Below are 22,596 nucleotides of genomic sequence, written 5' to 3'. Positions count from 1 at the left end.
TGTTCCTTCGGTGGCGGTTTTGCAGGTCGTCGATCATGTTGTATAGCTCGGAGATTTGCTGGGAGTGTTGCGCAAGTTCGTGGGTGTGGTCATTTACGGTATTAGAGACTAGCTCTTGTTCACCCTCCATCTCCTCTATTCTTTGCCCCATATGGCGGATATCTTGTTGTAGCGCTGCAATATCCTTTTTATGGGATGTTTCCATCTTTTGGAAGAGACAATTAATTTCGCTTTTTGTGGGGAGCACTCTAAGGTGCTCTTTCCAATCCCACTCCTCAGAGGGGGCATCCGATCCCGGGGGGGGGGGGGGGGGAGAAGCTCGGTCTCTCGCTCATGCTCTTCCTCTGTTTCACGGATGCGAATGCAATGGCGCTTGTGGCGGGCGCTTGGGACGGGGGAGCGGATTCTGCCGAGCTGAGGTCTTTTGAGGTGCCCATTTCGGCTGCAGTCTCCCTTCTCTTGGGGCCTCTTGCCTCACCCCTTTTCTGTGGGGTACTTTGGGGCAGGGAGTGTTGCTGGTAGGGGGGGCTACTTTCCCCTGCTGCTGCATGTGGTGTGGCCCTTGCTCCCCTGGAGTCATCTAGTAGGGGTTCTTCTGCCTCTCTGCCTCCCTGGCTCTGGGGTAGGTTGGGGGGCTGCCTCCCCTGGGCTTGGGGCCAGATGGTGTGGGGATACATTCCTTACCCCACTCTGATGACAGCTCCTCCGTCCCTGCCGCCGCCATGCTTGCCGACATTCTTCTCTCCGCTGTGTCTGCTTGTGGAGCGTAGTAGGTCTCGCTGCCCAGCTCCGCTTCTCCTGCTGCACTCGGGTCTGTCAGCGCTTCCCCCACGTGCGCCGCTCTCCTCTCCGCCGGCGGGTCAGGCGCCGCGCTTCCCGCTCTCTCCAGTGCCGCGGAGATAAGCCTCTAAGCCGACTCCCCACTGGGTCGGCGTCCTCCCAGGGTGTTCCTGCAGCTTTTCCTTGACCATCGCTCTGGTATGAGGGGTCCTGGGGTCTCTTTTGGGTCTGTTATTAGCGCTTGGGGCCGGGAGCGAAGTGATTGCACGTTTCACTCGCACATCTGCTGGCCACGCCTCTTGCATGCGTCTTTTAACATATGTCTGATGTTGAATATTTGAAATAAAGAATCAGAGGAGAAATCTCGTGTGGAAGCTGAGAACTTTTTTACACATTGAATTTATAGGTCTAGGAACCTATCAGTTCTGTCAGGGGCCTGCCTCTCTTGAATGAATCCCACCTAATTCGCTTCAACCAATGTAGGGAGAATTGAGAATAGTCGTTTATTCAATAATTTCTTGCCCATAAGCGGAAATCGATTGCAATTTTTCACTCGTGAGAAAGAAATGGAAGCATGCTGCGATTTACCGCGGGATAGGCACGTCTGGCTTCTATTGAAGTCAATGGAAGCCATCTGTGCCACAGCCATTCTTCAATCATCATTGCGAAATGGCCACAGGAGCTGCGTCATCGCTATGGCGATGGTGCGGAGGCCTCTCAATTGCGAATGCGCCGGCCAGCACATTCGCAGCACAGGAGGCCATGCCATCGCCATAACAGGTGTCCCATGTACTGCGCATCTGCTGCCCGTCACATTGGCAGCACAAGAGAAGACGCCGGACATGTAAGCAGGCCTGGGAATCCCACATGTGGTGTCAGAGCCACCAGTGTTCAGGCGGCCACACAGGGGTCACCGGCCGGGCACTGTGTCGAACTCCTCTGTGGGAATCCCGCATGTGGAGTCCGACCCGCCCGTGTGCAGGAGCCCTTTGATGAATGAGTCTTGGAGGAATTACAGTAACATATTAGATCATCAAAATGTAGCTCTATATTACAAAAGAAGATGATCAAGTATTGACAAAAAACTTTTTCTACAGAAATGGCCTTAAGTTAGGTATGACAACCATGTTTACCAGCAGTTGGCCATTCTTGACCCGAGGACAGGATCTTAGTAGGGACAAGCCTTCCTCCACCAATGAGATTTTTTTTGATAAGTTGTCCAAAAGAAAAGAAAAAGGTTAGGGGTCATGTAGATGTGTTGAATCTCTTCAAAGTCTGGTCAAAAATTGTTTCAGACCACAGCTTACTATCTTTTCTTTCCCCTCTACTACTTGATGGTATTTTTGAATGATTATGGAAAACTACTAGCTAATTATTTTTTATACTTTCTAGAGTAGTATAAAAAATGTTTGGAAATCTTTCGTTGATTTTTCATGGCAATCACTTATTTGAGAAATACATCACAGAATTTTTGACCTCTACTGTGAAGAATCCAGGTCTGTAGCTCAATATCTTGTCCTTAACGTCACATGTCGTTACATGTCCATTACTAAAACTCTGCTGTGTCCGACAGCTGATGGGTCAGCTTCATACCACCTGTCTTAGGGCTGTTTCAGACGATCGTATATTGGCTGGGTATTCACGCCGGCCGATATACGGCGTCTGTCTGCAGGGAGAGGAGGCTGGAAGAGCCGGGAGCAGTGCTCTGAGCTCCCGCCCCCTCTCTTCCTCCTCTCCACCCCCTGCACTATTTGCAATGAGAAGAGGCGGGACGGGGCGGGGGCTAAGTTCCCAGAAATTAGCTCCGCCCCCGTCCAGCCTCCCCTCATTGAAAATAGTGGAGAGGGGGTGGAGAGGAGGCAGAGAGGGGGCAGGAGCTCAGAATACTGCTCCCGGCTCTTCCAGTCTCCTCCCCCTGCAGACAGAGATGCCGTATATCGGCCGGCGTGAATACCCAGCCGATAAACGGTCGTCTGAAACAGCCCTTGAAGCAAAACAGTCCCAGAACTGTCAATCACAAAGCAGTTTTCATTTAATCTTTTTTTCAAAATGATAACTGCGCTGTGATTGGTTGTTGTGGGTAAGAAAGAAAGTTTTCACTGTGGGACACAAAGTGCTGGTCATGTGACCTTGATGCCCGAAGAAAAGTGCTGAACACAAGGCCTGAAGGGGACAAACTACAGAACTGGATTCAGTGAGGAGTTTCTTAATTTAAAAAAAAATAATGCTTTTTTAAGGTTTTAATTACTCTCTGGAAGAAAATATGAGGATGCCTTCACCCAGGACATAATTTTACTGCACAAATCCAACACAAAATCCACAACAAGCAGTTCTGCCTGCAAGTTTGTAATAGCATTGTTTTGGATTATACCCATTGCATTGATTGGAGCAGATTTTCAATGAAAACCGTGGAAGGCAGAAATCAAGTTGATCTCATCACTTAAAATGTGTCCGATCCTTGTGAAAGTTCATCTGTGTAAATGCTGGTATTATTGACACAGGACCAGATGTAATGACCTAGCAAGCATCATAAGGATCTACAATGCTGTTAACGAAGTTCATTAGATCTACAGATGGGCTGAGACTCGTAGTCATATTACACTTGTGTGATTAAAGGTGAATTCATATGTGACATTTGTAGCACTTTCTGTAACTGATAATCCTTTCTATACATCTGAATGGGGTTGTTTTGTTATGTTTTTTGTCAAAATTTATAAAATGGCTCATATGAGATACATTCTGATAAAAGCCATGAAACAAATTAGGGTGTTCTGCACATACACCCATCACCCCCCCCCCCCCCCCCAAAAAAAAACAAAAAAACAAAACCAGCATCTAGAGGTTGCCGGAATTGAACAAAAATCCCTCTATGTAATTGATAAAGGCCCCCTGCACACGAGCAGAAAATCCGCAGCGGGATTTCCCGCAGAATTTCCGCCCGTGAAAGCTGCCATAGGATTGCATCAGCAAAAAACGCAATCCTATGCAGACGGACGCGATTTGTCCGGTGAAATCTCGCACAGAAAACAAATCGCAGTACGCTCTATTAGTCCCACACAGAAATGTCACTCCCCGGCTGCCGGCTTCGCTCTGCGCATGCGCGGGCTGGGCGGCAGCCAGCACATCACAGAGCCGGAGCCGCAGGAGCAGGTGAGTGCCGCGCTGGTCCCTGCAGGGGCTCGGGTCGGATCCCACTGCGAGAATTCTCGTCTGCAAGCAGTCAAAGAAGGATAAATTCTTGCAGAAAACTGACCACTTAGTACCCTGTTGGACCGCCTCTAGCTTGGATAAAAGATGTGATACGGGTGGGCAGGGAGGCTTTAGTACCCTGTTGTACCGCTTCTAGCTTGGATACAAGATGTGATACGGGTGGGCATGGAGGCTCTAGTATCCTGTTGTACCGCCTCTAGCTTGGATACAAGATGTGATACGGGTGGGCATGGAGGCTCTAGTATCCTGTTGTACCGCCTCTAGCTTGGATACAAGATGTGATACGGGTGGGCATGGAGGCTCTAGTACCCTGTTGGGCTGCCTCAAGCTTGGATACAAGGAAGTGATACGGGGGCATGGAGGCTCTAGTACTCTGTTGTACCACCTGTAACTTGGATACAAGATGTGATATGGGCAGGCATGGAGGCTCTAGTGCCCTGTTGGGCCGCCTCTAGCTTGGATACAAGATGTGATACAGGAGGGCATGGAGGCATACAGGTTCTGCAGCATATCACTCCACATTTGCTGTAACTGAGCCTCTAAATCGTGCAAACTCGTAGGCTGTCAAAGTTGGTGTTCCAGATGGTCCCATACATGTTCTAGCAATAAATATGATCACCAGGCAGGCCACAGAAGTGTGGCAGTGTTGTGGAGGCATTCCTGTGACACCCTTGTGTGTGTGGCTCAGCACACTGGAAAATGCTTCTTGCAAGCCCTGCCATGCAACATAGCATGTTAAACAAAAAAGATTTTAGTCTGTTTTCCCTAAATGTTGATCCAGAGGAAGGCAAAGAAGCCCAATGAGGTGAAAGCAAATTTTCCTCATTTTAAGGAAAAAAAATCCTGACTCCAATCTGCAATCAGAATAATCCCCTGCGTATAATAGATGATGGGAGAGATCTCTGTAATGACCTCTAATACAGTGATATCTTGGGTTAAGAGTGCCTCAGCTTACAAGGTTTTTGACTTGAGAGCAGGCTCCTTACCAAATTTTTGCTCTAATTTAAGAGCAGAAACTTGGGTTAAGAGCCTTGCTCTCAATGGAACCGCCGCTGCTGCTCTTGGCCCTATTGAAAGCAATGGCCTGCCAGCAACCTCTGCAGGGATTTTCGAGGAAGGGCTTTAAATGCAAGCATTTCCCTGAAAATCTTCCCTAGCTGTAGTAAAAAATATATACTCACCTTTCCGCCGCTGCCAGGGCTTAGGCGTGTCCAGCCGCTTGTTCTCCCTGCATTTTTAATCTCCGCCTGCTGAAAAGCTTCTGAGCAGTACAGGGAGAACAAGCGGCAGCTAGATGCGCCTGAGCCGCAGCAGTCAGGTGAGTATATATTTTTTAATTTTTTTTTACTACAGCTAGGGATGATTTTCAGGGAAGGGCTTATATTTAAAGCCCTTCCCTGAAAATCACTGCAGGGGTGCCGGTATCCTATTGATTTCAATGGGGCAATGCAATCCCCATTAAAATCAGTGGTAGAGCTTCGCGATCCATAATAGATTAATGGCTTTTCCATCCATTTCAATGGGGAAAATTGATTTTACTTACGACTATTTTGGATTAAGAGCTCCGTCATGGAACAAATTAAACTCTTAACCCAAGGCACCACTGTATACATAGATTTTAGAGTGCCTCCTTGTTACAGTCCTGGGTATAAATAAATGATGGCAGAGAACTCTGTACTGACTGCTGATATGTCTATACATAGTTTTTAGTGTCCCCTTGTTACAGTCCTGAGTATAATAGATGGGAGAGATCTCTGTATTGACCCCTAAAATATTATACATAATTATTAGAGTACCCCCTTAGTACAGTACTAGGTATAATCGATAATGGGAGAGATCTCTGCATAATCACGATAAAAGAAACCTCCTGTGTAGCGCAAAAAAAGAACAGTATTATTGTATCTTGACACCACCGGAAGCTAGGAGTTTGACAGGATTAACGCCCCTGTCACACCCCTAGCTCCCGATAGGGTCAAGGCATGAAGGTCCGAGCAGCGTGTGAATAGATTTATGCCTGCCTGGCAGGCTTAGGGTGAGAGTTACATGTCTTCTTAGGCTTTTACTGTGGTCGCAGTAAATGCTGCTATGTTACCGCTGTAATAAACTAGGCCTAACAAACATAGTAACCCTCAGGCTAACCCTCAAGCGCAGGCACAAATCAATACAGATGCTGCAGCGTGTGTGCTCTGTCCTGCCTGGCATTTCAGCCATGCATCCTGCCCATCCACCGCCTCACGCCTCCGTCCCAGCTGTTGCCTCTCTGCTATATCCCGGCAGCCGTCTGTCAGTTCTGTGATGGCCGCTTCCCTGCTCACTGCTCCCAATGATGCCGCAGTCTGCAGGACGGCACTTGCCAATGAAAGTGGTGGTGGGGGGGGGGCTTGTGGGCTGCCACCGGGAAACCAGATTCACGTCCCTAGGCCTCCCTGCTGCCAAGCCCGCGCTGCGCTTCTACACTGAGGGGGGGTTCCGCCTTCTGGGGCACTGCTGGGGAAGCCACTTGCAGCTGAGGCAGTGTGGCTGCAGTGCCAGACGTTGTATGCCTTTTCTATAAATCCTTAGTGCCCTTGCATGACCTGCAGCCGAACAAGGTCTGCAGCCAATCATGTACAGGGGTCGTCATGCCCCTGTCAATCTTGGCTCCACTAGGAATTCCTGGTGGCGTCAAGATACAATAATACCGAAAAGAACTACAAGTTATTCATGAGATGGTAGTTTTCCAACAGTTCCTGACTCCTGCTTGTGGTGTATGGTTCAGCTTTTAGAACCATGCTTCATATCTGGTTAAGGCCTTTTTGCTGTGCAGTCTTCTTAATGTATGAAAAGAACTGCACTCTGCACCACTTTTTAAGTGGATGTGAGGTCAGTGATTCCTAGGTATTCGCAGCATATGCAACCTCCCATCTATTCTAGAATTTGTTCAGGAAATGAACCACCTAATGGGTATTGAGGAGTTGTTAGCTGAGGATTGCTTTGATCCGTAGAGCAATAGATCTCCTGGTTCTTTTTCACTATATAATACTCATAATATTCCTGATCTGTAGAAAAAGCTTTACAGCAGTCGTCTCACTAACATCATAGGATTACACTGAGAGGTGACGGCTAACATCTGTATGTAGATACCACAGGATCCATCTTTCCAAATAGGTGATCAGCTGTAACTATCTACTCCCCTCCCTGCAAAGTGACTTCTGTACAGGACAGAGAGCATGACCAGAACAGGCTCCCATACAAGTTAATGGGCCCCTCCTGTCCATTGTGTGAGTGACCCATGAAGCTGCTGTAAAGCATTTCTCTAAATACTGCTCAGGAAAGACGGCCACGCCTGTAGTTATGTATATACAGTAGACTAAAAAATATATATAACAAGAAAATAAAGAGACTGGAAAAATGTATTATGTTTCTCTATTTGGTTTATCTTAATATACAAAAAAATTGGTGTGATAGTTCCTTTTTTAAAAAATACATTGGGTTGACATTTTGGTTTCATTGGAACCAATTAATATTTTCCATAGAGTTATGGTCTCAAGTTGCAATATTTTCAATCCTAATAGTTGTCTTGGAACAAACAAATTTGTATGTCGAGGGACCAGTGTAGTTTGAATAAAGATCAAATATTGATATGTCCACATGTTAACAAGTACAAACAACCTTACATGTGGTGTCCTTCACATAACTATAAAGCACATTCATATTTTTTAGTTTACTGTAAGAATTTTTCAACTGTGTCTTGCAGCTGCCTGAAATCTAATTCTTCTTTCAGATTCTACTTCCATGATTAGCAAACAGCTTGGATCCATGTCCCTTGATGAAGGACGGGGTGCGTGGCCTGCAAAACTAGCAGTATAGTATAAGTGTGGGCTTTTATACAAGTGCTGCATTACTTTCTAGTTGGCAGCTGTATGGTGATTAATTTTACTGCGTTTTCTTAAAGCTGCAGTTATTGTTTGGGATATTTATCCAGGCATCCATTTCAAGGTTTAAATGTAATTCACATCTATAAAGCTTATTAAGAATTTATTAAAAACCAACACAATATTCTATGAACTTTTATTAAAACATAACTGCTGCTTATGAATTCCAATATATTTAATGCAATATAATAACTGTGACTAAAATGGAGCATGGCTTCTTATAGTTTGCTTTTAATGCATTATCTTTATAATCTCAGCTTCATGTTTGCTTGTAACATTACTGTAGTGTTCCCATCCTGCGGACCAGGGTCTACACGGCTAGACGGCAGCAAGCCTGCTCTCGTGGAGTGGTGCTCTTATTGCTGGAAGACTTCTTGGTCCAAATTGAAAATCGTTTTAGCTAACATTCCCTCAACTAGACTCCTGCTTGCAGGATGTGCCAACAAACCATGAAGTGCCATATTGTTAGGGAGCTGTGTGTCTACGTGGGATGTAATTTCAAGTGTAAAGATTCTTCACCAAAAGCTGTGGTGGCTTCTCAGAGGAATCATGCTTGTATAGTGGATTTCACTACAGATTTCACCCCAGTCATTGAAAGGGGTGAAATTCACAGTGATAAACCTCAACGTAAATTTACATGCTGCAGATTTAAATTCCGCACCACAAATAGTTTTCCAGTCAGATTCAACACTTGTGAAAACTTCATCCACTTTGTTGCTATTGCAGTGAACTGTGGATTTTCTGCAAGCTTGTAGTATAAAGTCCCCAGCAATCTAACGTGAGTGCACTTACTCTTAGGCTAGGTTCACACTTGCTGCGGTTTTGCTGCGGTTTTTCTATTGCGGTTTTGCTGCAGAAGAACCGCTTCTGCGGCAAAACCACTTCAAAGGTTCTTTTTGGCTTGCGGATTTTGGTTTTGGCCTCTTTTTTGGCTCGGAAAATCTGCAAGCATTTTTTTCCACAGCGTTTTTTTTAACTTTTGCAGCGTATTTAAGTGCGGATTTTGCTGCGTCCATGGAGGCTATGGGTAAAAAAGGGCCGCAGAAAATCCAAAAGAATTGATATGCTGCATATTCTAAAACCGCGCCACAGCTGCATTTCCGCGGTGTGAAAAAATTCCGCCCTGTGAGAACGGCTTTTTGGCCAAACACATTTGCACTGCATTGCACTGCAAACACAGTGATTTTGCTGCAGTGCGCATATGCTACAGCAAACTGCAGCAACTCCGCCCCGTGTGAACTCAGCCTTATTGTGCCTTTATTTCCTTCTCTTAGCAGACAAGGTACAGTACTATAATGTTCTTCGGACTTGTAGCTTTGTTTTAAGAACAAGAAAATGCTAAGTGTGAATGCCAGCAAGTGAGTATTTCTTAGCTCCAACAGAATGATATATACCACCATTTATGCTTGTTGAGCTACCGAGAAATACAGTCTGGCTGTCAAGATGTAAGGACCTTTACAAACCTATACCTGTGTAGGCATCAATTAAAGGGGTTCTGACCCGAAAAAAAAAAAATTACTTACCTTGCCTGGCCAGGACCGATCGCCAGGCATGTCCCTTCCATCAGGCATCATCTTCGGTGGCTTCTAGAAGCAGAGCAGGAGCGATCAAAATGACTGCTTCCTGCTCTGCTCCGTCCGTCAGCCACTTTCGAGGTGAACAGACGGGCTGCCTACAGCAAGCACGTCACAAGCAGTGCTTGCTGTGGGCGGCCCATCCATCCTGGCTGAACTCCGAGATTCTGTGCGTGCGCAGTCGAGACGTGGCCCGCCCTGACCCCTGTCAGAGGGCACCTCTCCACTACGCATGCGCGGATTCCCGGCGGGGGGCGGCTCGTCAGAGGAAGAAGAGCCTGCTGGGAGATGACCCCGCTGCAGAACAACATCAGGAACAAAGGTAAGTGTAAGATTTTTATGCTTTAGCAGCCATTAATCGTGGGTTCTGTGTCCATTAGGCAGACCAGGGAACAATGGCTGCTAAAGCATAAAAATCTGATTCATGTCAGAACCCCTTTAACCCCTTAGCCACGATTAAAGTGACTGTCTCATTAGAAAATGACCTGAATAAATCCAGTTTTTCTTTATTTTTCAAAGTCACAATTTATATTTTTTTAAATTCTAGAGTCCTACATTTCTGTTCTATGGGGGAAACTTTTCAGTCTTCATCTCATTTTCAAATGCGGGAGTAAAAACAAGGGTGGATACAGAGTGCACAATTGTGCCTGTGTAAGGAATCTGCCAGGCCACCCCCATAGGATCATAAGATGGTGACAGACAGCAATTAAAATAAAAAATAAAAATGTAAAGGGTTTTCTTTTTTTTTTTTCCTTTTCAGTAGAACAACATCAAAAAACTTACATTTAAACATTTGGCACAGTGAAGCAGCAATCCCTCATACTCAACATAATGTACATATAATAATAATAATAATAAACTTTATTTGTATAGCGCCAACATATTCCACAGCGCTTACATAGACGGGGGATACAGAAAGACAAAAGTACAAACATTACAGAACCACGGTTACATATAGTAATTAATTGATGGAAACAATAGGGGTGCGGGTCCTGCTCCAACGAGCTTACATACTACAAGTAATGGGGTGATACAGAAGGTAAAGGGGCTGGCAGTGTACACGGTATGGCGAGGTGGAGAGTGAGGGATGCTATACACATAGACAATGGTCAGACATTTAGCCGTGTGACGGCAGAAACAGTATGACTGCAGGAGCGGTTTATGATGGCTAGCAGGGATTGCAGTCAGTAGGTCAGGGAGCATGTTATCAGGCGGAGTACAGAGGGGTTTGTTTAGGGAATGCAGTATGCCTCCCTGAAGATGTGCGTTTTTAGAGCACGCCTGAAGTTCTGCGAGTCCTGGATTGCTCGGGTAGCCTTTGGTAGTGCGTTCCAGAGGACCGGTGCTGTTCTGGAGAAGTCTTGGAGGCGGGAATGAGAAGTTCGAATTAAAGGGGCGCTCAGTCTGGTTTCGTTAGCAGAGCGTAGAGCCCGGGCTGGTTGATGGGTTGAGATGAGGGAGGCGATATAGGGGGGCGCTTGTATTGCTGCAAGGAGCAAGACTTAAGTTCAGATTACACTTTAAAGAGAGTAAGACACTATAAAAGGTTTAACAATAAGAATTTATTAAAATAAAATGATAATTGAGCATAGTGGTGAATAATTGTCCTACGTTTGTAAACTATCGGATCTATATACAAAGGATAATAGCTATATACAAAACATATAAAGGTTGCAGATGTCACATCACAAAGTATAAAGATAGCAAGTTACATTATTACCTAAAAGGTTACAGATCACATATTACCATCACCAAAGGTTCCCTCACTTCTAGGGGTTCAGCAGATGACATCCTCATCTGGTATTGAAGAGTCCGTACTACCCAGAGCTTCTCATCCTTCCAGAGATTCCAAGAGCTTCTCCTCCTAGATTCCAAAAGCTACTACTGCTTCATTCCAAAAACTACTACTCCTCCTAACTCTCTTCTGTCCTTTATACTAGTATAACTTGCTGAGTCATAGGCCATATTCTCCAAGCTTTGCAAACCAAGATGTTATCAGTCTGAGACCCCCCACCATCTGAAGGAGCCAGTTTCATTGATCAAAGGTACAGAATCAACAACTCAATTCCCTAGACAATGATGATGGTATCACAGGATTAACAAGACAACAGATTCCTGGCCATACAATGTATATGGACAGTTAAAACAAACCTATACAAATGGAACTGTAGTTAATGCAGTTAGCATTGTTCTGTCACATTTCACACAGTTATATCAAAGCTTCCTACACCAAACAGGTTTGAAGTCCACATGAATGTTCATAGCTATTTGTATGTAAAATACAAAATGGAGGATAAAGGAAAATACAAAATGGAGGATGAAGGACAAAATGGAGGGCTACAAATAGCCAATTATATTTGCACCACAATCCACCCTTTTAGCTATTTGTAGCCATCATACAACTATTTCATCAAGATACATAAAATTAGCATACAATTTAGGGTTGGAATATGTACTTTGACATATCATGGTTTGATCTTCAAGTTCTATTAATCAACTTCTGAAATATATTACATAAACAACCAAATACCTGTTCCCTATATATATCCATTTGCTATCAACATAAAACCAATCTTGTCAAATCTGGGCTCGAGAAAATAACGAAAAACAAAAAATTCAAAAACCGTTAGATGTTGAATACAAATGTCTCTTCCTGTAAAATAGTTTCTTCTTCTCTTGATCTTCTTTAGAGCCTAAACCTATAGGATCTCCGATGCAGGGAAGCAAGGGGGATTATTGTGCCCTCACTGCTTTCCCTGGTTAGCCAAAGAACAGACCCTAAGTAGGAATCTGTCCCCGCCCATTTAATTGGTATCAAACAATCTTCTCCATTCTCCATATCCAGAATTATCCACAGCTGACTATAGAGCCCCTTTATTCCAATGTAGCAGATGCCTCTGTACAGCATTTTGTTGCCCAAGGTTTTCAGGGAGGAGCTGTGATGCTTTGCCCTCCTTTGACGTCATCTGCTGGCGGTTATTATGCAGAGTATGAGGATCACCCCAGTGGCAATTTAGCAGCAGTCGGGCACACTTGTCAGTTCTTCAGGCTCAGTTGGATAGTCTCAGCGTATGGACAGATGCAGCAGGTACTTAGAGAAGATTAAATTTCAAATCACAATTGAAAAAGTCCCAATGTCCTGGTGGAAATAACTCAGTTCATAAATTTTCTCAGTCCCAAATAAACTTGATCCAAAATAAATAAGTCCATGGCAAATCAAACAAAACAAAATCACAATCTGGGGTCTTGTGTGCTTTTCTTCACCCCTCCATAAAAATAGATAAAACAAAAATCTGTAGGTCAAATTTATCCATCCAACAAACTCTGCCCAGAGGGACCTGATTAATTTTCTGTTGTAGCAAATGAATATTTTTAATCTATCTATCCTCATTAAAGCAAAAATAACTTCTATATACAGTATACATATAACTAAACAAATAACATATCAAATATTGCAAGTCAAGTCAATCAAGTAACAATACAATAACCTTAGATTTATCATCATCATCATCGTCAGTACAATTACTTATTTATCATATATGTTATCGAATACCGCAAACCAAGTTAATCAAATTTATACCGCAATATTCTTAGATTTGTCATGATCCTCTTCGTCAGTAGTTACGTATTTACCACGTCCCATTCCTAGATTTGTCACAACACACTTTTTCACAAGTACATTATTATGCAATATATTCACATAATTTTACTAGTTTCCCACATAACAAAACCCAAATAGATATTGTATTAGTCCAACTCATGTAAATGAATTTGTACATAGTAATATCCCAGCACACAGTCATCAATTATGTGTATCTCACACTCACTTCCCCTGCCTTCAATCCATTCATTCAATATGCAGAGAAGTCTCCTACCTACATACAAAAGAACCATACATTTGCATACCTTTGTATTACACTCTGCATTTTCTCAGAAACCTGTTACCAGGATCCACAAACGTTTAACATATACAAACAATTAACATGTAGACAGACCACAGACAAACATTAGACATTGAACAAGGGTTTTCCTGTAGCTAATGTGCACAATAAAGACATTGTCCGTTTTTTCAACACATATGAGTTCTTCTGAACTCAATATGCAGTGGAGCTCCCAAAAATAAACAAAAAACCTTCTCTGAATTTAGGCCTTTTTGTTGTTTTTTACAAAAGCAAAAACTAGCACTATCTATTGTAAGGCGATATCAGATGTCAATGAATGACCAAGGCTATTCCTACAAACAAACAAATGGGTTGTTAGCATCCCATCCCCCAAACAAACAGTCTTGAGGTCTACCCTGTAAAACAAAACATATTAGAAAAAGGAAAAAATATTTTTTTTTTCAAAGCCAAAGATCTCAGCCAGCACATCATTGCCGGAATATTTCTCATCACCTGTTATCTTGAAGAAAAGGAAAAATAAAAGTACAGTGAGACAAAAAGCACATTAAACAAAAGATTATACTCATTATAATCCCACATTGGAGCATTTGGAGTTCTATCGGGTACGTTTTTCCCCAATTCTCCCCCGGGGTCATATAATCCCCTTTTCTTATACAGTTTCCACATCTCATCTGTATGTATTCCATCTATTTTCTCCCATGGGACCCCAGCTTTCAATAAAGCTATGAACATATCTCTCCTGTTTACTCCACTTTGATTCACCTTAGTTCTTCTAGTACAATTTGGATTTTGATCTTGTTGTGATCCGTCCTCATTAAGGAACGGACCCAAGTTTCCCAAATCTCCCAACTGCCTTACCGCTTCCAGAACCTCAGCCACCGGATGACCAGTCTGATTTATCAATACAGGCATGATTACTTCTTTATATGCAGGGGAAGCGGTTTTGATCATCTTATTCCTAACACATGTAGTCAACACTCTTCTCATCAGATCATTTTGCTCATTCATCGCAATTGCATGTTTCATCATTTCTTCCTTAATTCTCTGCATACAATCAGATAAAGTATACCAAGGCTTCTCTGTGTGCGGCCAATCAGAATCAGTAGGATATTTAGATCTTATAGCCGTCGCCACCACATCTAGTAGAGTGGATCGGCCCTGCTGGACTTGTAAAGTCCTGAATGCTTCAGCTACCACTGGATCAGTTGACAAATTAACAAATTTGGGTGGATCTTTACCATCTACACTTACACCATCTGCTCCGCCATCAAACAATCTCACTATCCAGGTTATCGATGGTTCATCCGGTTTCTGTGCAAATCTTTCATGAATGTCACTTAATTCCTGCTGTGAAAACTCCTCCACTACATCTCTCTTCACTGGTCCTTTTGGAGTGCTCACTGTTCTGCACTTCATGACGGGATTTGCTTTTACAGGAGGCGGATTAATTTTTCTATGTTCATTAAAATGCCCAACTTCCTCAGCAGATTCCGAGAAATGCTCAGATTCATCTGAGGAAGAGTCCCAGATATCTCCATCCCACTTATTAGGGTCCCAATCAACTCCTGCTTTGGCCACTACAGTATGAACCTTTTTCTTATTCACTCTCCCTCTGCGTTTGCGGTATTTGTATTGTGCGACCCTGACAACTGCCTTTTCTGCTACTGTATTGCATTGATCTGCTTTATCCATAAGCAAGCTGTTCTGACATTGGGTCATCACCAGAGAACTACGCACATCACACATCTCCTTTTCCAGTTGCTGCACTTCCTGCAACGCACTCTGATATTTATCGTGCATCTTCCGATATGCACTCAACAATATCCATCCTCTCCGACACACAGAAGCAAATTCTTTGCCTTTTTCTACTTTTACTTTCTGCAAACATCTCACAACATCCACGGGCTCTCCGCCCTCCAACACATCATCCCACTGCTCACCTAATCCACCACACTGCGACCACTCAGCGGCCAATACATTATAGGGTGCTTTATTCCACCCTGGGATAACTGACAATTCATCAGACACTTCTTTATTCTTAGCTACTGACATTTTCGTACTATTGCGGATTTTCTTAAACAGCGACATTTTCACATATGCCAGATTATCAGAAGGAATTCTTCAACTATCAAAATTTTCCTTTAAAACAAACTAGTATATTACTCTCTGCGTAATCCTGTTCACAGCGCCATTTATGTATTGCTGCAAGGAGCAAGACTTAAGTTCAGATTACGCTTTAAAGAGAGTAAGACACTATAAAAGGTTTAACAATAAGAATTTATTAAAATAAAATGATAATTGAGCATAGTGGTGAATAATTGTCCTACGTTTGTAAACTATCGGATCTATATACAAAGGATAATAGCTATATACAAAACATATAAAGGTTGCAGATGTCACATCACAAAGTATAAAGATAGCAAGTTACATTATTACCTAAAAGGTTACAGATCACATATTACCATCACCAAAGGTTCCCTCACTTCTAGGGGTTCAGCAGATGACATCCTCATCTGGTATTGAAGAGTCCGTACTACCCAGAGCTTCTCATCCTTCCAGAGATTCCAAGAGCTTCTCCTCCTAGATTCCAAAAGCTACTACTGCTTCATTCCAAAAACTACTACTCCTCCTAACTCTCTTCTGTCCTTTATACTAGTATAACTTGCTGAGTCATAGGCCATATTCTCCAAGCTTTGCAAACCAAGATGTTATCAGTCTGAGACCCCCCACCATCTGAAGGAGCCAGTTTCATTGATCAAAGGTTCAGAATCAACAACCCAATTCCCTAGACAATGATGATGGTATCACAGGATTAACAAGACAACAGATTCCTGGCCATACAATGTATATGGACAGTTAAAACAAACCTATACAAATGGAACTGTAGTTAATGCAGTTAGCATTGTTCTGTCACATTTCACACAGTTATATCAAAGCTTCCTACACCAAACAGGTTTGAAGTCCACATGAATGTTCATAGCTATTTGTATGTAAAATACAAAATGGAGGATAAAGGAAAATACAAAATGGAGGATGAAGGACAAAATGGAGGGCTACAAATAGCCAATTATATTTGCACCACAGCGCTGCACTGTGGAGGGCTTTGTGGATGAAGGTGGCGAGTTTAAATTGAATTCTGTATTTAACGGGCAGCCAGTGCAGTGACTGGCACAGGGCAGAGGCGTCCGAGTAGCGGCTGGACAGGAAGATGAGCCTGGCTGCCGCATTCAGGATGGATTGGAGAGGGTAGAGTCTGGTGCAGGGGAGGCCGATCAGCAACGAGTTGCAATAATCGAGCCGGGAGTGGATGAGGGCAACAGTAAGCGTTTTTAGCGTGTCCACAGTGAGAAAAGAGCGGATTCTTGCGATGTTCTTGAGGTGCAGCTGACATGTTGGGGCCAGAGATTGGATGTAGGGGGTAAAAGAGAAAATATTTTATTCAACATGACAAAACAAAAGATTCCTAAAAAATAAAATTTGAGGTATCAAGAAGATTCAAAAATTTCACTGCAGCGACATGCCTGAATACCCACAATAAATGTCAATGTTACAAAACAGAAAGGTAGAAATCATGGAATATCCCATGGAAGAAACAATCAGTATTCCAAATGTGTGACATCACATATCATCAGCTCTACACACTATTACAATACATGGATATACGTTTAAGCGTTTTTCGCACTTCAAGCTGTTTTACTGCAGGAACTAGACAGCTCTGTACATTGCACAGTGGCACGCATTGGTACTGCAGTCTGAGTCCCATTCACTATAATAAGTTGGGTAGCAGAAAGCTGTTTACATTGCTCAGTGGACATGGTTGGTACCTGCAGTACCAACCATGTCCACTGAGCAATGTACGCAGCTGTCTGCTTCCTGCAGAAAAACAGCTAGAAGTGAGACAACCCTTTTAAGCAAACTTGATGTATAATGGGCCCAGTGCCAGTGTTACAATCACTGGGGACACCCCTAAAAATTTACATTTATTAAATAATATCTAAAAAATGGGCCAATATAACATACAAGACAGACAAATACAGAAATACACAAAAAACGAATGGTCCAGGCTACTAATTAGAGCAATTCCAAACCACCTGTTACTAGACCAAAGATTTACGGAAGACAGCACTGATCAAATAGAAAGAAAACACCTACAATTGATATGTCAATAGATTTAAATCAAGTGCTATGTCCTGTAATCATCAAAGGAAAGAAATTTCTGTCAGCAAAGCTTCTATGGATGAAAAAATACTTATATCCATATACCTCACAAAATAACCACTAATGGAGTCACTGCTAATACTAAGTGATTATCCAAAAAATGTTTAGCTCTCACCAGAGAAAATTTGCTCCCAATGCTATCTCTGAAGAAGAACATTTCTTTACTATCTCTGCTATCACTAATCAGGTAAACTCACCAATAATGAGGAGATGATACATTTCTGAATGACCTCCACTAATAATGAGTGTCTAGATAAAGCTACACCAATTATAATGAGTATCAGAATAAACTCAACACATTTCACCAATAAATCAATACTGAATCATCAGTATTGGATGGATCTAACATAACCAATCACAGCACAGGATATCCCAAAAACATCCAAAGACTTTATAAATGTCATTAGCCCTTGAGTCATATGTATCGATTACCATAATCTTTTGCCCATTGGTGGGTTGAGTACGTGGTACCAAGAGCCTCTCTCTCCTCTGGCTACATGCATGGTCAAATGCCTTGAAAACAACCCTCTATGGGTAAGCACATTGCAGAAACCTATTCTTCATAAGCGTTGACTCAATCCTAAAATTATCTCCGTACCATTCCTCCTCAACCTTAGGAATTGACCCTTAGGAATCCCTCTTTGAAAAGGGGTGGGATGGAAACTATACCAACTTAAAAGGCTGTTTATGACTGCTGGTTTTCAGAATATAGTTGTTTCTAAACCTATATCCACACCCTTCTTAATGGTCAGATTGAGGAAGGTAATCAAAGTTTTTTGGATTTCTGAAACAAATTTTAATCCCAAACTGTATCTAGGAAATCTGTAAATTTAAATATGGAAGACGCGGAACCTGAAAATAACATTATGATATCATCTATTTAACGCTGCCAGTGTTACAAATTTAAAGGTCCAATCTTCGTTCCCTTCAGTATACACAACTTTCTCTTCCCACCAGCCCAGGTACAGGTTGGCATAAATGGGGGCACAGGGGCTCCCGATTGCCTGGGATTAAAGGGGTTGTCCCGCGCCGAAACGGGTTTTTTTTTTTTTCAACCCCCCCCCCGTTCGGCGCGAGACAACCCCGATGCAGGGACGTACAGAAAGCTTACCGGAGCGCTTACCTTAATCCCCGCGCTCCGGTGACTTCTATACTTACCTGTGAAGATGGCCGCCGGAATCCTCTTCCTCCGTGGACCGCAGCTCTTCTGTGCGGTCCATTGCCGATTCCAGCCTCCTGATTGGCTGGAATCGGCACGTGACGGGGCGGAGCTACACGGAGCCTGCATTCTGCACGAGCGGCTCCATTGAAGAGAGCAGAAGACCAGGACTGCGCAAGCGCGGCTAATTTGGCCATCGGAGGGCGAAAATTAGTCGGCACCATGGAGACGAGGACGCCAGCAACGGAGCAGGTAAGTAAAAAACTTTTTATAACTTCTGTATGGCTCATAATTAATGCACAATGTATATTACAAAGTGCATTAATATGGCCATACAGAAGTGTATAGACCCACTTGCTGCCGCGGGACAACCCCTTTAACTATAGAGGATGCAGGGGATGCGGTTGCACCCTGGCCCAGGAGCCTTGGGGGGCCCATAAGGCCTCTCTTCTCCATATAGGGAGCCCAGTACTATGAATAAAGCATTATAGTTGGGGGCCCCGTTACAGGTTTTGCATTGGGGCCCAGGAGCTTCAAGTTACGCCTCTGCTTGTACCCATAGCTGGTGGTAGAGCTTGCGATCGTTCGGGGTAGTTTTTTTTTGTTTTTAATATATTTATTTACGACCTGGTAGGATTGTGCAGTAAAAGATCAATATTTGCAGATGACACAAAACTATTTAAAGATGTTAACACAGGAGAAGATGCAAGGAGATTGAAAGAGGACCTGAATAATTTGGGGCTAGAAAAGTGGCAAATGAGTCTAAACACTGATAAATGTAAGGTGCTGCACATGGTCAGGGGAGCTACATGTTACCATTACACACTAAATAGGAAACCACTGGGAAATACTGATATTGAAAAAGATTTGGGGACTTTAGTTAGCTGCAAGCAGCTGCTGCAAAGGCAAATAGGATTATGGGTTGTATCAAAAGACGAGCATTGTTCATCCACTTTACAAGTTACTGGTCAGACTACACATGGAATATTGTGTACAGCTTTGGGCACTAGTACTCAAGAAGGAAATATCAGAGCTTGAGCGGGTACATAGGCGGACAACTAAAGTATTAAATTGAATGAGTGGACGAGAATACCCAGAGAGGTTATCAAAATTGATATTATATAGTTTAAAAAAAAAGACAGCTGAGGGGTGACCTAATAATTATGTATAGGTATATCAAGTGTAACTACAGAGATCTCTCCCATGATCTGTTTATACCAAGGATTGTAACAAAGGGGGTACTCTAATAATTATGTATAGATATATGAGGGGGCAGTACAGAGATCTCTCCCATCATCTATTTATACCAAGGACCGTAACAAGGGGTGCTCTAATAACTATGTATAGATATATTAGGGGTCAGTACAGAGATCTCTCCCATCATCTATTATACCCAGGACTGTGACTGCAACAAGGGGGCATCCTCTGTGCCTAGAGGAAAGACGTTTTCTACACTGACATAGAAGGGTGTTCTTTACTGTAAATACAGTGAGACTATGGAACTCTCTGCCTGAGGACGTGGTGATGGCAAAATTGTTAAAAGAGTACAAGAGGAGCCTGAATGTCTTTCTTGAGCGATACAATATAATATGTTATAACAGTGGTGGCGAACCTATGGCACGCATGCCAGAGGCGGCACGCAGAGCTCTCCCTGCTGGCACACGTCACTATCAGCCGCTCACCACGTTAGTGAATACCGGCAGCGTCTCTGCCAGTATTCACTGAGCTGCGCTGCTAGTGGTGCTGATCCCGGTGCATACTGTGACGTCAGTGTGCAGCCGGGATCCTCCTCCCCCCTCCCCTGATGTCTCTTAGGGTCCGCGAGAACAGGGGAGGAGGCATCCGGCAGCATGCTGACATCACAGTGTGCACTTAGGATTAGCGCCAGCAGCAACACCGAGCAGAGGAGTAGCAGCGCTTCCACAAGGAGGAGAGGGTAAGTATATGGGTCTCGGGGGCACTATTACTGCTGGGGCTGCTGTGGGATGTCACTTTTACCACTGGGGCCGCTGTGGGATGTCACTATTACAACTGGGGCCAGTGTGGGATGTCACTATTACGACTGGGGCCAGTGTGGGATGTCACTATTACACTGGGGCTGCTGTGGGATGTCACTATTACACTAGGGCTGTTGTGGGATGTCACTATTACCAATGGGGCCGCTGTGGGATGTTACTATTACCACTGGGGTCACTGCGGGGTGTCACTATTACCACTGGGGCCACTGTGAGGTGTCACTTTTACCACTGGGGCCACTGTGGGGGGGCACCATTACTACTGGGTCTGCTGTGGGGGGTCACTATTACCACTGGGCCCACGGTGAGGGAAATAGTATATAGATGCTATTACTGCTGAGGCCGCTGGGGTCGCCATGGGGTCACTATTACCGCTGGGGTATATTTACATGAGGCAGAAATGCTGCAGAATGTCCTCCAGCGGAAATTTCCATGGCAACTTCTGCCGCATTTCTGCATCCAAAAAGCAGTTAAAATCTGCACGCTGTCTATTTTGAAGTAGCCCTGTCCTTTTTAGAACTACAGAGGTAAAAATAATACGTCATGATAAGCCCCGCCCCTGACATGTTGGCACTTTACGATAAATAAGTGGGTTTGGAGTTGCGGTTTGCGCATTTGGTCTCTAAAAGCTTCGCCATCACTGTGTTATAATCATTAATAACTTCAGAAGGGTTGGTGATCCAGGGACTATTCTGATTGCCAGACTGGAGTCAAGAAAGATTGTTTTTCCCTTCAGGCCGCTCTCACACATGGCATCGGAAAGCGCCAAGATTTTTACCGGCGTTTTCTAACACATTCTGATGGGTGATGAGGTGCATTTAAAAAGCACGAAAACGCGCCAAAATAGAGCAGACAGTGCTCGAAAACAGGTTTGCAAGGCCCCACTGAAATCAATGAAATCGCTGTACGTGGCGTTCAATATGCTGTAATAATCACAGTAAAAAGAGCATGTCTGAGAGTGGCCTAAATGGGAAAAATTGGCTTCTACCTCATTGAGGTTTTTTGCCTGCCTCTGGATCAACATTGGGGGGTAATAGGCTGAACTGGATGGGCAGAGGTCTTTTTTCGGCCTTACATATTATGTTACTATGTATGTTCCAAAATGAACAAAGTCAGTTGTAAAATAAAATCACTACGTCATCCGTATTGAGTAACTTTTTTTTAAACATTTTCTTTTTATGGAATGTGGTAGCCAAAAAATATAAAACATTTAGATCACGCAGGACCTCGTAAAATAGCTTTAAACATGCAGCCAGTGAAGTCAAGAAACAATATTTTCCTTGCAGCGAACTGAGAGTATCCACTGGTAGAGGCAATGAATGTACTAGTAATGAGAAGGAGAAATGGGGATAAGACCAGGGGAACATTAGGGAGGGAGGGGAAGGGCAGGGGAGGCTACTGGGAAGTAACAAATTTTGAGTATATTTGCTTATTATCAAGGTAGAACAAGAAGAGCTGGGCAGATATTCCTTAGGTAATGCTTAGTAACCTGACATGTTAGTGAGCAAGGTTATCCCTGTTCCCCTGAAACTGAATCCAAGGCGACCATAGAGATGCAAATTTGTCTCTTGTGCCCATTTCCCAGGCTACTTCTTTAAAGCGGAAGATTTGTGCAACCCTTTCCTTCCATTTGGATAATTACGGAGGCTCCTTTTCCTTTCCTTGGTGCCATTAATTTATCTTCCTTAGCCTTTAATAAGATTAATCAGCTGTCTAGAAAACAGATCAGTGGGGTCAGATACCAGAACTCTGTAGCTATATGGATCATCCAATACATATGGATCATGATCCAAAATAAACACATTACCCTCTTCATCAGATTAC

At 43.5% G+C, this 22,596-nt stretch overlaps 1 protein-coding gene across 5 annotated transcripts in view; it reads left to right on the top strand.

Annotated features, from left to right (window-relative positions):
- The window catches only part of DCAF6 (DDB1 and CUL4 associated factor 6), a 992,542-nt gene that overhangs the window by 555,280 nt on the left and 414,666 nt on the right, over window positions 1–22,596 (top strand). For 3 of the 5 annotated variants that reach the window (XM_066600328.1, XM_066600324.1, XM_066600325.1), the window contains one exon: window positions 7,754–7,810. The exons of the other annotated variants lie outside the window; for them this stretch is intronic. In XM_066600328.1, coding sequence (XP_066456425.1) covers window positions 7,754–7,810 — 57 coding nt within the window. The remainder of the gene's footprint in view (window positions 1–7,753; window positions 7,811–22,596) is intronic. 5 annotated transcript variants of the gene reach the window in all.

The sequence above is a fragment of the Eleutherodactylus coqui genome, chromosome 4 (genome assembly GCF_035609145.1).
Source record: "Eleutherodactylus coqui strain aEleCoq1 chromosome 4, aEleCoq1.hap1, whole genome shotgun sequence".
NCBI classification, from domain to species: Eukaryota; Metazoa; Chordata; class Amphibia; order Anura; family Eleutherodactylidae; genus Eleutherodactylus; species Eleutherodactylus coqui.
The sequence above is the reverse complement of the archived record's forward strand: the minus strand, read 5'-3'. Positions and strand labels throughout refer to the sequence as shown.